Source organism: Pseudophryne corroboree, chromosome 4, assembly GCF_028390025.1.
Source record: "Pseudophryne corroboree isolate aPseCor3 chromosome 4, aPseCor3.hap2, whole genome shotgun sequence".
In the NCBI taxonomy this organism is placed as follows: Eukaryota; Metazoa; Chordata; class Amphibia; order Anura; family Myobatrachidae; genus Pseudophryne; species Pseudophryne corroboree.
This window is the reverse complement of record NC_086447.1, coordinates 868,359,684-868,372,424: the sequence shown is the minus strand read 5'-3', so window position 1 is coordinate 868,372,424 and position 12,741 is coordinate 868,359,684. Positions and strand designations below refer to the sequence as shown.

The 12,741-nt window shown below is 45.7% G+C and overlaps 1 protein-coding gene across 1 annotated transcript in view; it reads right to left on the bottom strand.

Annotated features, from left to right (window-relative positions):
* PTK7 (protein tyrosine kinase 7 (inactive)) overlaps window positions 1-12,741 on the bottom strand; it is a 70,711-nt gene that overhangs the window by 41,999 nt on the left and 15,971 nt on the right. Inside the window, exons 7-11 of the mRNA XM_063918746.1 lie at window positions 11,881-12,147; window positions 11,059-11,192; window positions 10,809-10,944; window positions 10,606-10,725; window positions 10,201-10,350 (exon numbers count right to left, since the gene is read on the bottom strand). Of these exons, the coding sequence (XP_063774816.1) occupies window positions 10,201-10,350; window positions 10,606-10,725; window positions 10,809-10,944; window positions 11,059-11,192; window positions 11,881-12,147 (807 nt within the window). The remainder of the gene's footprint in view (window positions 1-10,200; window positions 10,351-10,605; window positions 10,726-10,808; window positions 10,945-11,058; window positions 11,193-11,880; window positions 12,148-12,741) is intronic.

Here is a 12,741-nt window from a genome sequence, read left to right as displayed (position 1 = left end):
ACTGCGGATACAGTATGCACTGGGACGGGCGCCCAACATCCTCTATGGACTCTTAGAAAAGGATTTACCGGTAGGTATTAAAATCCTATTTTCTATTACGTCCTAGAGGATGTTGGGGACACCAAAAGAACCATGGGGTTTATACCAAAGCTCTATAGCGGGCGGGAGAGTGCGGATGACTCTGCAGCACCGATTGACCAAACTTAAGGTCCTCATCGGCCAAGGTATCAAACTTTTAAAACTTAGCAAACGTGTTTGACCCGACCAAGTAGCAGCTCTGCAAAGTTGCAATGCCGAGACACCCCGGGCAGCCGCCCAGGACGAGCCCACCTTCCTAGTGGAATGGGCCTTCACCGATTTCAGTAACGGCAAACCTGCCGTGGAATGAGCCTGCTGAATAGTTTGACATATCTAGCGGGCAATGGTCTGCTTGGAAGCAGGACACCCAATCTTATTGGGATCATACAGGACAAACAGAGAGCCGTTCTGGCGACATAAATTTTCAAAGCTCTGACCACATCCAGAGACTTTTCCTCAGCCAAAGCGCCAGTAGCCACTGGCACCACAATAGGTTGGTTAATATGAAAAGAGGAAACCACCTTTGGCAGAAATTGATGCCAAGTTCTCAACTCTGCTCTATCTTCATGGAAGATCAAATAAGGGCTCTTTTGAGACAAGGCCGCTAACTCAGATACCCGCCTTGCGGATGCCAATGCCAACAAAATGACAACCTTCCAAGTGAGGAATTTCAATTCTACTTTACGTAAAGGTTCAAACCAATGTGATTGAAGGAATAACAATACCACATTAAGATCCCAAGGTGCCACAGGGGGGCACAAAGGGAGGTTGGATGTGCAGGACCCCTTTTACAAAGGTCTGCACCTCAGGAAGTAAGGCCAATTGTTTCTGAAAGAAAATTGACAAGGCAGAAATCTGCACCTTTATGGAGCCTAATTTAAGGCCCGCATCCACTCCATTTTGTAGAAAATGGAGAAACTGTCCAAGGTCAAATTTCTCCACAGGAGCTTTCTTGGACTCGCACCAGGAAATATATTTCCTCCAAATACGGTGATAGTGCTTTGACGTCACACCCTTCCTAGCAAGGATCAGGGTAGGTATGACTTCGTCGGGAATACCTTTTCGGGCTAAAATCTGGCGTTCAACCGCCATGCCGTCAAACGTAGCCGCTGTAAGTCGTAGCTGATCCTCGCGAAGAGGAAGAGGCCAGGGATCTTCGATCAGTAACGCCTGAAGATCCGGGCACCAAATTCTCCTTGGCCAGTCTGGAGCTACAAAGAGCGCTGGAATCTGAGTTTTCCTTAGAATTCTCAGAACCTTTGGGATGAGAGGAAGCGGAGGGAAAACGTACACCGACGGAAACACCCACGGTGACGTCAGTGCATCCACTGCCACCGCCTGAGGGTCCCTAGACCTGGAACAGTACTTCTGAAGTTTTCTGTTGAGGCGGGACACCATCATGTCTATGTAGGGAACTCCCCAAAGACTTGTCACCAGTGTGAAGACCTCTTGATGGAGGCTCCACTCTCCTGGACGTATATCGTGTCTGCTGAGGAAATCCGCTTCCCAGTTGTCCACTCCCGGAAGGAATATTGCTGACAGAGCGCTTGTATGCGTCTCTGCCCAGTGGAGAATCTTTGTGGCTTCCGCCATTGCTGTCCTGCTCTTTGTGCCGCCTTGGCGGTTTATGTATGCTACTGCTGTCACATTGTCCGATTGGATCAGGACAGGCCAGCTTCCAAGCAGATGCTCCGCTTGTAGAAGGCCGTTGTAAATGGCCCTTAGCTCCAGAACAATTATGTGAAGATGAGTCTCTGGACTTGACCATCTTCCTTGAAAGGCCACCCCTTGCGTGACTGCTCCCCAACCTCGGAGACTTGCATCCGTGGTCACTAGGATCCAGTCCTGGATCCCGAACCTGCGTCCCTCCAAGAGGTGAGAGCTGTGGAGCCACCACAGGAGTGAAATTCTGGTGTTGGGAGATAGAACTATTCTCCTGTGCATATGAAGATGGGATCCGGACCACTTGTCCAACAGGTCCCACTGAAACACTCTGGCATGGAACCTCCCAAACTGGAGGGCCTCGTATGCCGCCACCATTTTCCCCAGCAACCGAATGCAATGATGAATGGAGACTGTTGTTGGTTTCAGAATGAGTTTTACCAAATTCTGAATTTCAGAGCTTTCTCCACAGGGAGGAACACTCTCTGCTGGACTGTGTCCAGAATCATACCTAAAAACGCCAACCGGGTTGTTGGGATTAACTGTGATTTCGGCAAGTTTAAGAGCCAGCCGTGCTGTTGCAGAATCGATAGGGACAGTGCAATGTCCTGTACCAACTTGTCTTTGGATCTCGCCTTTATCAGGAGATCGTCCAAGCATGGGATAATTGTAACTCCACGCTTGCGGAGGAGAACCATCATCTCTACCATGACTTTTGTGAAAATCCTCGGAGCCGTGGACAAGCCAAACGGCAACGTCTGAAACTGGTAATAAGTATCCTGGAGTGCAAACCTGAGGTACCTTTGATGAGGGGAATAGATGGGGACATGAAGGTATGCATCCTTTATGTCCAATGATACCATGAATTCCCCCTCCTCCAGACTGGAGATCACTGCTCTGAGAGACTCCATCTTGAATTTGAAATTCTTCAGGAATTTTTTTTTAGAGATTTTAGGTTGAGGATTGGTCTTACCGAGCCATCCGGCTTTGGTACTACAAACAGGTTTGAATAAAAGCTGCGCCAGGGGAACCGGGACCACGACCTGATTTTGACACAATTTTTGTATTGCGCCACAGACCAGAACTCTGTCTGGAAGCGAAGCTGGTGAGGTCGATTTGAAAAAACGGCGAGGGGGAACGTCTTGAAACTCTAGTTTGTACCCTTGGGTCACGATTTGCAACACCCAAGGGTCTAGGGCCGAGCGAACCCAGACCTGACTGAAGAGCTTTAGACGTGCCCCCACCGGTGCGGTCTCCTGTAGGGGAGACCCGGCGTCATGCGGTGGATTTGGCAGAAGCCGGGGAGGACTTCTGCTCCTGTGAACTCGAGGAGGCGGGAGTTCTCTTGCCCCTTCCTCTACCTCTGGTGGCAAGGAAGAAATTTCCTCGGCCCTTTATATACTTGTTGGGCCGAAAGGACTGCATTTGATAGTGTGGTTTCTTTTGTTGCGCAGGAACATAAGGTAAATAAATTGACTTACCCGCGGTGGCCGCCGATACCAAATCAGTAAGGCTGCGGGAAAGGGGTATGCCACCTTGATCCGATTAGGAATTAGAAATTTTTTATCAGGGTTGTTCCAAATGCCATCAAAGAGTTTGTTTAATTCAAAACATGGAGGAAAAGCAACTGAGCGTCTCTTTTCCTTGTAAATAAGGACCCTTGTTTCAGGTGTAATAGGGTCCTCATCAATATGTAATATGTCTTTTACACCTACAATCATATACTGAATACTCTTAGCTAATTTAGGATCTAATCTAGAATCAGCATAGTCGACATCGGCCTCAGAGTCCGTGTCGGTATCTGTGTCAACTAATTGGTCAACACCACGTTTGAGCGACCCCGGAGGGCCCTGGGCCTGCAATAAAGCATCCTCCATTGATCTCTTCCACACCTGGATTTGAGATTCAGACTGATCAAACTTTTGGTTTAAAAGAGTAACATTAGCATTTAAAGCATTCAAAGTCGACAACCAATCAGCAGTCGGCGGTGCCGACAGGGTCACCCCAAACCATTTGGTGTCCCCAATAAATTTATCCCCCTGAGAGGAATAATCTGCCTCAGACATGTCGTCCCCTGAAAACAGCACCCAAATCAAAGCCTGTCAGGGAACAAAGGGAAAAAGCCAGCTCACACCCCAACGCCAAAATGCAGGTCTGAAAAACACCCTCAAGTGTCCCAGAGCTGCAGCGCTATATTTATCTATTAAATCTGCACCCCCCCCCCTCGTTTTCTCATGCCCCTGGTACTTGCTGCTTGTGAGGAAGGACCAGCGCTGCTGTGTGTGGAGGAGGAAATGGCGCAGAGTGAGGACGAAGCTCCGCCCCCATAATGGCGCGCTTCGTCCTGCATATATTATATATATATATATTTATTGGCGGGGGTTTTGGACTGTGCCCAGGCACTTAATGTCCTCTCTGCCAGTGTTTTCTGAGGTAAAAAAGCTTCCCTGGGCGCCCGCCCCCCCGCCCCCCCAAGCGCCCTGTACCCAGTGGTGTGTACTGTATGGGAGCCTGGCGTGCACTGTGCCGTGCTGCGCGGTACCTCTAAATGCCATCATTCTGAAGAGAAGTCTTCTTTTCTTCTTAATACTTACCTGTCTTCTGACTTCTGGCTTTGAAGAGGGGGTGACGGCAGGCTGTGGGAGAGCGCATCCGAGAGCACCCGGCGTTCATCTCCCCTCAGGTGCGGAAGGCATCCTGTCAGCAGCAGCAGAGCCCTAAAACTCATTAGAAGTGGGTCTAGACTGTTCTCCCCTCCATCCCACGAAGCAGGGAGTCTGTAGCCAGCAGATATCCCTGAAAATAAAAAACCTAACATAAGTCTTTTCAGAGAAACTCAGTAGAGCTCCCCCGAGTGCCTCCGTCTCGCAGGGCACATTTTCTAAACGGAGTCTGGGGAGGGATATGGAGGGAGGAGCCAGGTCACGCCCCTTTGAAAGTCTTAAAGTTCCCATGTCTCCTGCGGATCTAGTCTATACCCCAGGGTTCTTTTGGTGTCCCCAACATTCTCTAGGACGAAATAGAAAACACAGGAACGAAGATTGGTTGATTGATGTGAAAAGATGATACTACCTTTGGTAGGAAAGCGGGATTCGTCCGAAGTTCCGCTCTATCATCATGAAACATCAGATACGGTGGTTTGCATGACAAGGCACCCAATTCTGAAACACGCCTTGCTGAAGCCAAGGCTAGGAGAAAAATTGTTTTCCAAGTGTGAAACTTAACATCCACTTGTTAAGGGTTCAAAATACGAAGACTGTAAAAAATCTAAAACCAGATTCAAGTCCCATGGCGCTGTAGGTGGTATAAATGGAGGTTGTACTCTAAGGGCACCTTGCAGGAAGGTGTGTACGGTCGGCAAAAGAGCCAAACGCCTTTGAAAGTAAATTGACAAGGCAGAGACCTGCACATGTAGTGTAGATAAACGTAGTCCTCCATCCAACACAGTTTGTAAAAATAGCAAAAGACGGGATAACTTGAGACGATGTCGAAAACTCCACCAACCTATATAGGCACGCCAAATCCTGTGATAATGAGCTGCCGCAACTGGCTTCCTAGCACGTAACATGGTTGGTATAACAGATCCGGAATACCCTCTCTTCTCAAGAGGGCGGTTGCAACAGCCACCCTGTCAAACGCAGCACCGCTAAATCAGGGTAAAGGAACGGACCCTGTTGTAACAGGTCCGGACGTACCGGGAGCGGCCAAGGATAGTCTGCGAGTAGCCCGCGGAGATCCGAGAACCAAGTTCTCCGTGGCCAATGAGGCGCCACTAGTATGACTGTGGTGGACTCCAGTTTGATCTGCTTTAGCAACAGAGGAATCAGCGGAAACGGTGGAAACAGATACACGAGGCTGTAAGACCACGCGATCGTGAGAGCATCCACTGCCACTGCTTTTGGATCTCGTGTTCTGGACACATACTGGGGTGTTTGATGATTTTGGCGAGATGCCAATCAGGTCCACCTGTGGGTAACCCCACCTCTGGACCAACATGTGAAACACTTCTGGATTTAATGCCCATTCTCCCGGATGAAAATCCAGACGGCTGAGTAAATTAGAACAAAATCGTGGAGGAATCCACGTGTGCGTCTATCCTGGGAGACACCGAAAAAACACTGAGGTACTATGGGAGTATGGAGGGGAGGAGAGATACTAATTTAAATATTCAGTGCATGTCCTGCTAACGCCTGTCCATATCCCAAGAGTACTCCAGTGATACCACTAGTGGATGAAGAAGAAAGGTTCTTATACACCCAATAACTTGGTCCGACCATGCTCCTGGGTCTTTACTCATTTCTGGTATATCTCGCATTTCTTCTCCCCCATCTTGGTCCCTTAATGACTCTCTTCTCCAACATAGTGATGTATTACCTCAGATTGCCCATATTCTCACTGATTATTTTGGTATAAATCAGACCCCTGGCATATCCGATATTACTTTATGGGAGGCGCATAAAGCGGTCCTTAGGGGTCATTTTATTCAGATTGCGGCTAGACTTGCTAAACAACGCTCCCAAAAGATTTTAGAATTAACAGAACAGCTTCATAATTTAGAAGTACATAGGTTGTCTTTAAGCCAAACTGATCTAGATCGGTTACTTAAAGTTAGAGGTGAACTTAATCTGTTATTATCTCATAGCACTGAAAAATGCCTTAGACGCCTTAATCAAATATATTATGAAAAAGGGGATAAAGCGGATAAAATCCTTGCCAGGAAATTACGAGCTCAGATATCCTCTAAAAATATCTTATCGATTCGTACCAAACAAGGGGCATTAACCCATAATCCTGATAAAATTCTTAAAGAATTCGAAGAATTTTATGAATCATTGTATAATGCGGATGCTAATGATTCATCTTCTAAGAAATTTTGTGACGGAATTGAATCTTTTCTAGACAAGTGCAATTTACCTAAATTAAGCCAATCTGTGGTCTCCCACTTGGGCTCGGAGATAACAATCGAGGAGCTTGAGAATGCCCTCAAGTTTCAGAAATCGGGAAAAGCCCCTGGGCCAGACGGTATATCTGTTATGTATTTTAAGAAATTCAAGGGTATCTTATTGCCTCACTTATGCAGACTCTTTAATGGCTTTCTTAAGAAGGGCCTTTATCCCCCTGCATGCTAGAGGCTCGAATTGTTCTGATCCATAAGGCTGGGAAGGATCCCAATTCGTGTTCCAGCTATCACCCAATTTCCTTATTAAACAATATTAAACTTTTTGCCAAAATTTTAGCCCTGCGATTAAATTCAGTTCTTCCTCAATTGATACATGCTGACCAGGTGGGCTTCATCCCAGGCCGACAAGCTAGAGACAATACTCGGAGAACTATTAATCTGGTTCATGTGATTAATAAAGCTAAATTGCCTTCTATCTTTCTTTCGCTCGATGCGGAGAAGGCCTTTGATAAAATTTGATGGCCTTTTAGGTTTGCTGCTCTGCGTAGGTTTGGCATGGGAGGAAGCCTACTAAAAAGGTATTCAAGCTCTATATTCTAACCCTTCAGCAAGAGTTCGAATAAATGGTAAAGATTCTCGCCTATTCCAGATCGATAATGGTACCCGGCAGGGGTGCCCCCTGTCACCATTAATATTCGCCATGACAATCGAGCCTCTGGCGTGTATGGTGAGGGCTAACGCTAATATAAAGGGTATAGTAGTTGGTGATGCGGAGTTCAAGCTATCATTGTTTGCGGATGATGTTTTATTAACCCTAACATCCCCTCATACATCTATCCCGAATTTGTTTCAAACTCTGTCCCCATACTCCTTTTATTTCAGGTTACCGAATCAATTATGCTAAATCGGAAGCGCTGCCCCTGCATCTCAGTGAGGAAACTAGGTCTCTCTTAGCTGCTAATTTTAGTTTCTCCTGGCGCTCCAAGAAAATAAAATATTTGGGCATTTTTCTAACAAATTCCTAGGGGTCCCTATATTCTGAAAACTTTCCGACTCTTTAATTGTATTGAATCCGATCTACGGGCTTGGGACAAGCAAATACTAACATGGCTTGGATGTATTGTTTCAGTAAAAATGAATATCTTGCCCAGGCTTTTATATTTGATTCAAACTATTCTGGTGCGCATTCCTGCGGAGACTTTAAGCCGAATGCAGAAACTTATATTGAGATTTATTTGGTCTCGTAAACCCCCTAGAATTAAGACTTCTATTATGATTAGCAGCCCAGTCGATGGAGGTAGAAGCCTTCCGGATATACAAAAATATTATCATGCAACTCACTTAAGCCAAGCTCTCACTTAGTTTTCTCAATCCCCTCTTTTACCTTGGATACAAATTGAACTCTCGCTGGCCGAAACATCCACTTTGATATCCCTTTTAATGCCAACTAAACCTACTCAGAAGGTACAAACTTGTGCTCCTACTACAAAATGTACTTGTTCTTTGTGGTGTTTCTGTGTTCGGCACTATAAGCTTTCCACATTCCCATCTCCCATCACCTCTATATGGGATAATCCAGATTTCCCTCCTGGCTCCTCCCTGCCCACACACTCATGGTTTCACTTGAATCCACGACCTACACTTGTTTTTGACTTTATCGAAGGTAATGCCTGGCGTTCTTTAGATGTTCTCAGGGACAAGTATAGAATCCCTAGTCCTATATTTTAGGAATATTTGCAACTTCGCTCCTTTTTAAATTCTTTATCTAAGACCATGATCTTTCGCCAACTTACCCCCTTCGAAAGACTATGTATCTATTGCCCTATACGACAAGGTATTATCTCCATACTTTACTAAGCTCACTACAGTCGGTTGATATTCTCCCTCATGAGAGTAAATGGGAACAAGGTTTAGGCCCCCCACCTGAAGAGGACTCATGGGAAATCATTAGACAAAATGCTGCTCAGTCTTCTATTTCCTCTTTAAATAGTTTTTTTTCCCCAACATTTAGCTATGGCACGTCTGGCAGCATATAAAATTTTGAAGAAGCAGCTTATTAGCAATATTACTTAAATCGGATAATGGAAGCCCTAATAATGCCATCCAAGGACCCATAACCACTTGAGAAGAAAAAAAATAAAAAAAAAAAATAGCTTGCTTCAATTTGTTCCCAAAAAGGACGGATTTTGGGGCAAGACCACCAAATGTGTTTATGGTCTCCAATTTGACCACAATCTCTCCAGCACAATGGAGAGGACCCAGGGAAAATCTTTGCCAATTTCGTAGGAACTAAGGGGCAGATGTATTAACCTGGAGAAGGCATAAGGAAGTGATAAACTAGTGATATGTGCAAGGTGATAAAGCCACCAGCCAATCAGATCCTAACTGTTAATTTACATATTGGAGCTGATTGGCTGGTGCCTTTATCACCTTGCACATATCACTGGTTTATAACTTCCTTATGCCTTATCCAGGTTAATACATCTGCTCCTAAATACCATCTGGTATAGACTTTATAAGAATTCTCTTTAATTCTCCACCTCTGAATATGGTATTATCTAAAATTTGGTATATTTCTGCGATGGAGAAAATTACTTCCTCTTTACATGATCGGTCAGATAAATATGACAAAATTTGGGAACCATGGTTCTCTTATTCTAAAACTTCTCTCTCACATATCTTTTCAGACTCGTATTCACTATGTTCTTATGTGATTGTATTGTTATTTTGTTTGTATATATACACACACGTTATGCATTTTTCACACCGAGTTCCTAGAACTTTTAATGTTGGTAACCCACCCCCCTTCTTTCTTCTTCCTCCTCTTTTTCTTCTCTTTTTATCTTTCTTTCTATTTAGGTTTTTTTCATAGCTGATGTACTATTTTCTCTGTATCCCAAGCGATACCTGGAGCTTTATTTTGAACTATTCTGTAACATCAATATCTTTCTTTTGTTGTCTGTACTGGTTTGTGTGACATTTCTCCAATAAAAATAATAATAAAAAAAAGAAAAAGCAGGCTAGGGAATGACCACATCGTGATGTAGAGACATTTGCTATCTTGAATGCATACGCACCCCTGTAGTCTGGCTTAACAGCACAAACAAGTGCGTCCTATTTTGCCTTAAACATCCGGGGTGGGGGGGGTCCCATTTAGTGCTGCAGTTAATGTGGTGCCGTGTGTATTCGCCTGTATGGCACAAAAGCTAATAAGTTTATATTATATACCCGCGTTCACAGTGAATATTTTCCTTTTCTGCCCACGTAAATGGGAAATTTGGGGTAACCATCGATGGTTAACCTAGGTCCCTGGCCCACATCACCCTCATGGGCTTAATTCTACAAGATGTAAGCTCCTACGGTCTTATTTCCGTACTGTCTGTCCATTTCCACTGGGGGAGGACATAGGCTGTCTGCATAATACCTTCATATATTTCAAGCTATTTCTTTTTTTTTTTAGATCTCAATTAAATGAAGTCTCCGATTAGCAACAATTGTCCACAACACAGTAAAAACTAGGAAGGCCTAGTATGATCCTTCATCAAATCTTACAGACTCACCTGCTACTGTGAGATTGACAGAAGCTTTTATCTCCCCCTGCAGGCTGTTGGAGGCAATACAAGTATAATTCCCAGCATCACTTCGGCTCACTCTGCGAAAGTTCAAGAGCCCAGCTTCAGAATGCACATGAGCAGGTAAATTACCTCCATCTGCCAGAGGAGAACAAGGTGTCATGATATAGTCTCCAACAAAGTCACAGGCCCAGTGACCAGCAACAAGTAGCGCTCACTCTGCACTCAGTGCCAACTACATGCATGGCTGGAGAAGTACAGGAACAAGAGGCCACATCGTACATGGCAGGAGCTATGAAGTGTAAGATTAACCAGGGACATGTGGCATATATATATATATGACATGGACACACAGAGCATGCTGGGACACATCGGAATCATTGAGGAACTGACCTGCTTTCACCCACTGTATTGTGGGCTTTTCCCGGCCTGTTGCAGAGCAATGTACAGTAACCTCTTTATCCAGCTCAATGCACTGCTGTGACTGGGGGGGTGGAGTAAACTTCAAGTTCTCTGTAAAAGAATTCAGCCAGAGATCAGTAATAGAGGTGACAGGAAATGTTCGCATCCCCTCCCCACCATATAGCGGCTCTCACCTTGTACATGGACGCGGGCCTGAGCCTCTATGCTCCCGGCAGGGGTGCTGCTCACACACATGTACACAGTCCCGTCATACACCTCTACAGTCACTATCTTCAGAGTCCCGTTCTGGAACACCTGAAATCGCGAGTCCTGTGGGAGAGGGCAGATCTAATCACCACAGAAGAGACAGGCCAGGCAGAAAACGCAGGGTCAACAGACAAGTCACACAGGAATAAAGACAGCGACAGTTCTAGGTTTGCCAACCTTGGAGATGGGGATGCCATTGCGATACCAGGTCACACTGGGCTCCAGAGAAGATTTGCTGTGACAGTGGAGAAACCCCGACTTCCCTTCGTCCATCCCAGTGTCCTGAGGCTTTTCAATCCATTCTGGAACAGCTGCAAAAGGTCAGAAGAAGGGAGACTCAGAAATGGCTGCAGCAAGGCAGGGAGTAGCTGACAAGGATCCAATGCTTCTCATCCTCCAGGTCCAAGTAGGGGGAAGGAGTTTTTGTGGTCCTCTCGGCAGGACCGCACTCTACTTGTGGAGTCACATATGGCCAATCATTGCATGGCTGGGCCCCCAGGGTCCCAGTTCTTGTCCCCTACAGCAGAATAAGGCTTGGAGGTGGACTTTGACGAAGTCCTGAAAAGAACCCCTTCACTGGCGAGTATATTTGGCCACTTTTTGGACTGGTCACAATGCAACATCAATCATTTATATGGTCTTGTGATGACAAGACAAGAAATACAGAAACATCAGTTGAAAGATTATGGTGAGCTGAGTTTAATAAAGCCAGAATGGGGGAAATAATTTCTGTAATACAGGGGCATGCTCACCAGGGAACTACTACTTGGGGTGGGGGGGGGGGGGGGGGGGTCACATCTTTTGAAAGTGGGGAGGTGGGGGCAGAAAGCAACGAGGAGTTGGTTTGAGGTAGGGGGCAGAGTAAAAGGTGAAGGCCAGAAGGTGTGGGAGCAGAGAAAGAAGTAGGGAACAGACAGGCATGAGAGAGTGTGATAAGGAAAGGGGGGAGTACAGAGAGTTGGCGAGAAAGAAACACTAGTAGCGAGTTGTTGCTCTTACTTGCCACTGTGACTGTCACATCCTGCTTGCGCTCCCCGGCTATGTTAGCAGCATGGCAGGTGTAAATGCCGCTGTCCTTTTCTGTTATAGGGTTGAAAACCAATTCATTACCATCCTGGTAAACCCTGTCCTGTGTGGGAACACGTTGCCCATGCCTTGTCCACCACAGAGTAGGTGGAGGCAGACCCCGTGGCTGTTCACATGAGATGCGCTGAATGGTGTCTGCAGTTAGAACCCGCGAAGTTAGAGGGTGTATGTCCTCTATATCTGTAGGGAGATAACGGAGTAATGGGAATACGAGGGAGAACAAGACGAGACATCAGCACACCATGCAGTAACTGGTAAGTGGCGTTATAAGGCTACATTAAGTCACTACGGATGTTGTTAAATGAGACAGATATTAGCAGATGTGTAACCAAAACTTTGTCGGCCCCAAAGCAACATACTGAAAGGGCCCCTGTCCCAATGCTTCTTGAGAGACACCTCTGAACCTTAGTAGTGCCCTGGTTAATATTACGCCCAATAGTAGTGCCCTGGTTAATATTATGCCCCATGGTAGTGCCCTGGTTAATATTATGCCCCATAGTAGTGCCCTAGTTTATTTTATGAACCATTGTAGTTGCCAAGTCTACATGATGTCACACTGTAGGGCTGCCAGTCCACATTATGCCACACGGTATCACCCAATTCACATTATGACATACATATAGTGTCCCCAGTTCATATTATGCCACACTATAGTGCCTCCCATTTCATATTGTGCCACAGTTCTTATGTAACATTATATTGCTCTCCACATTACAATGAGCAGATCAGATTATGATACATTACAGTGCCCTCCAGTTCAAATTATCTTACAAT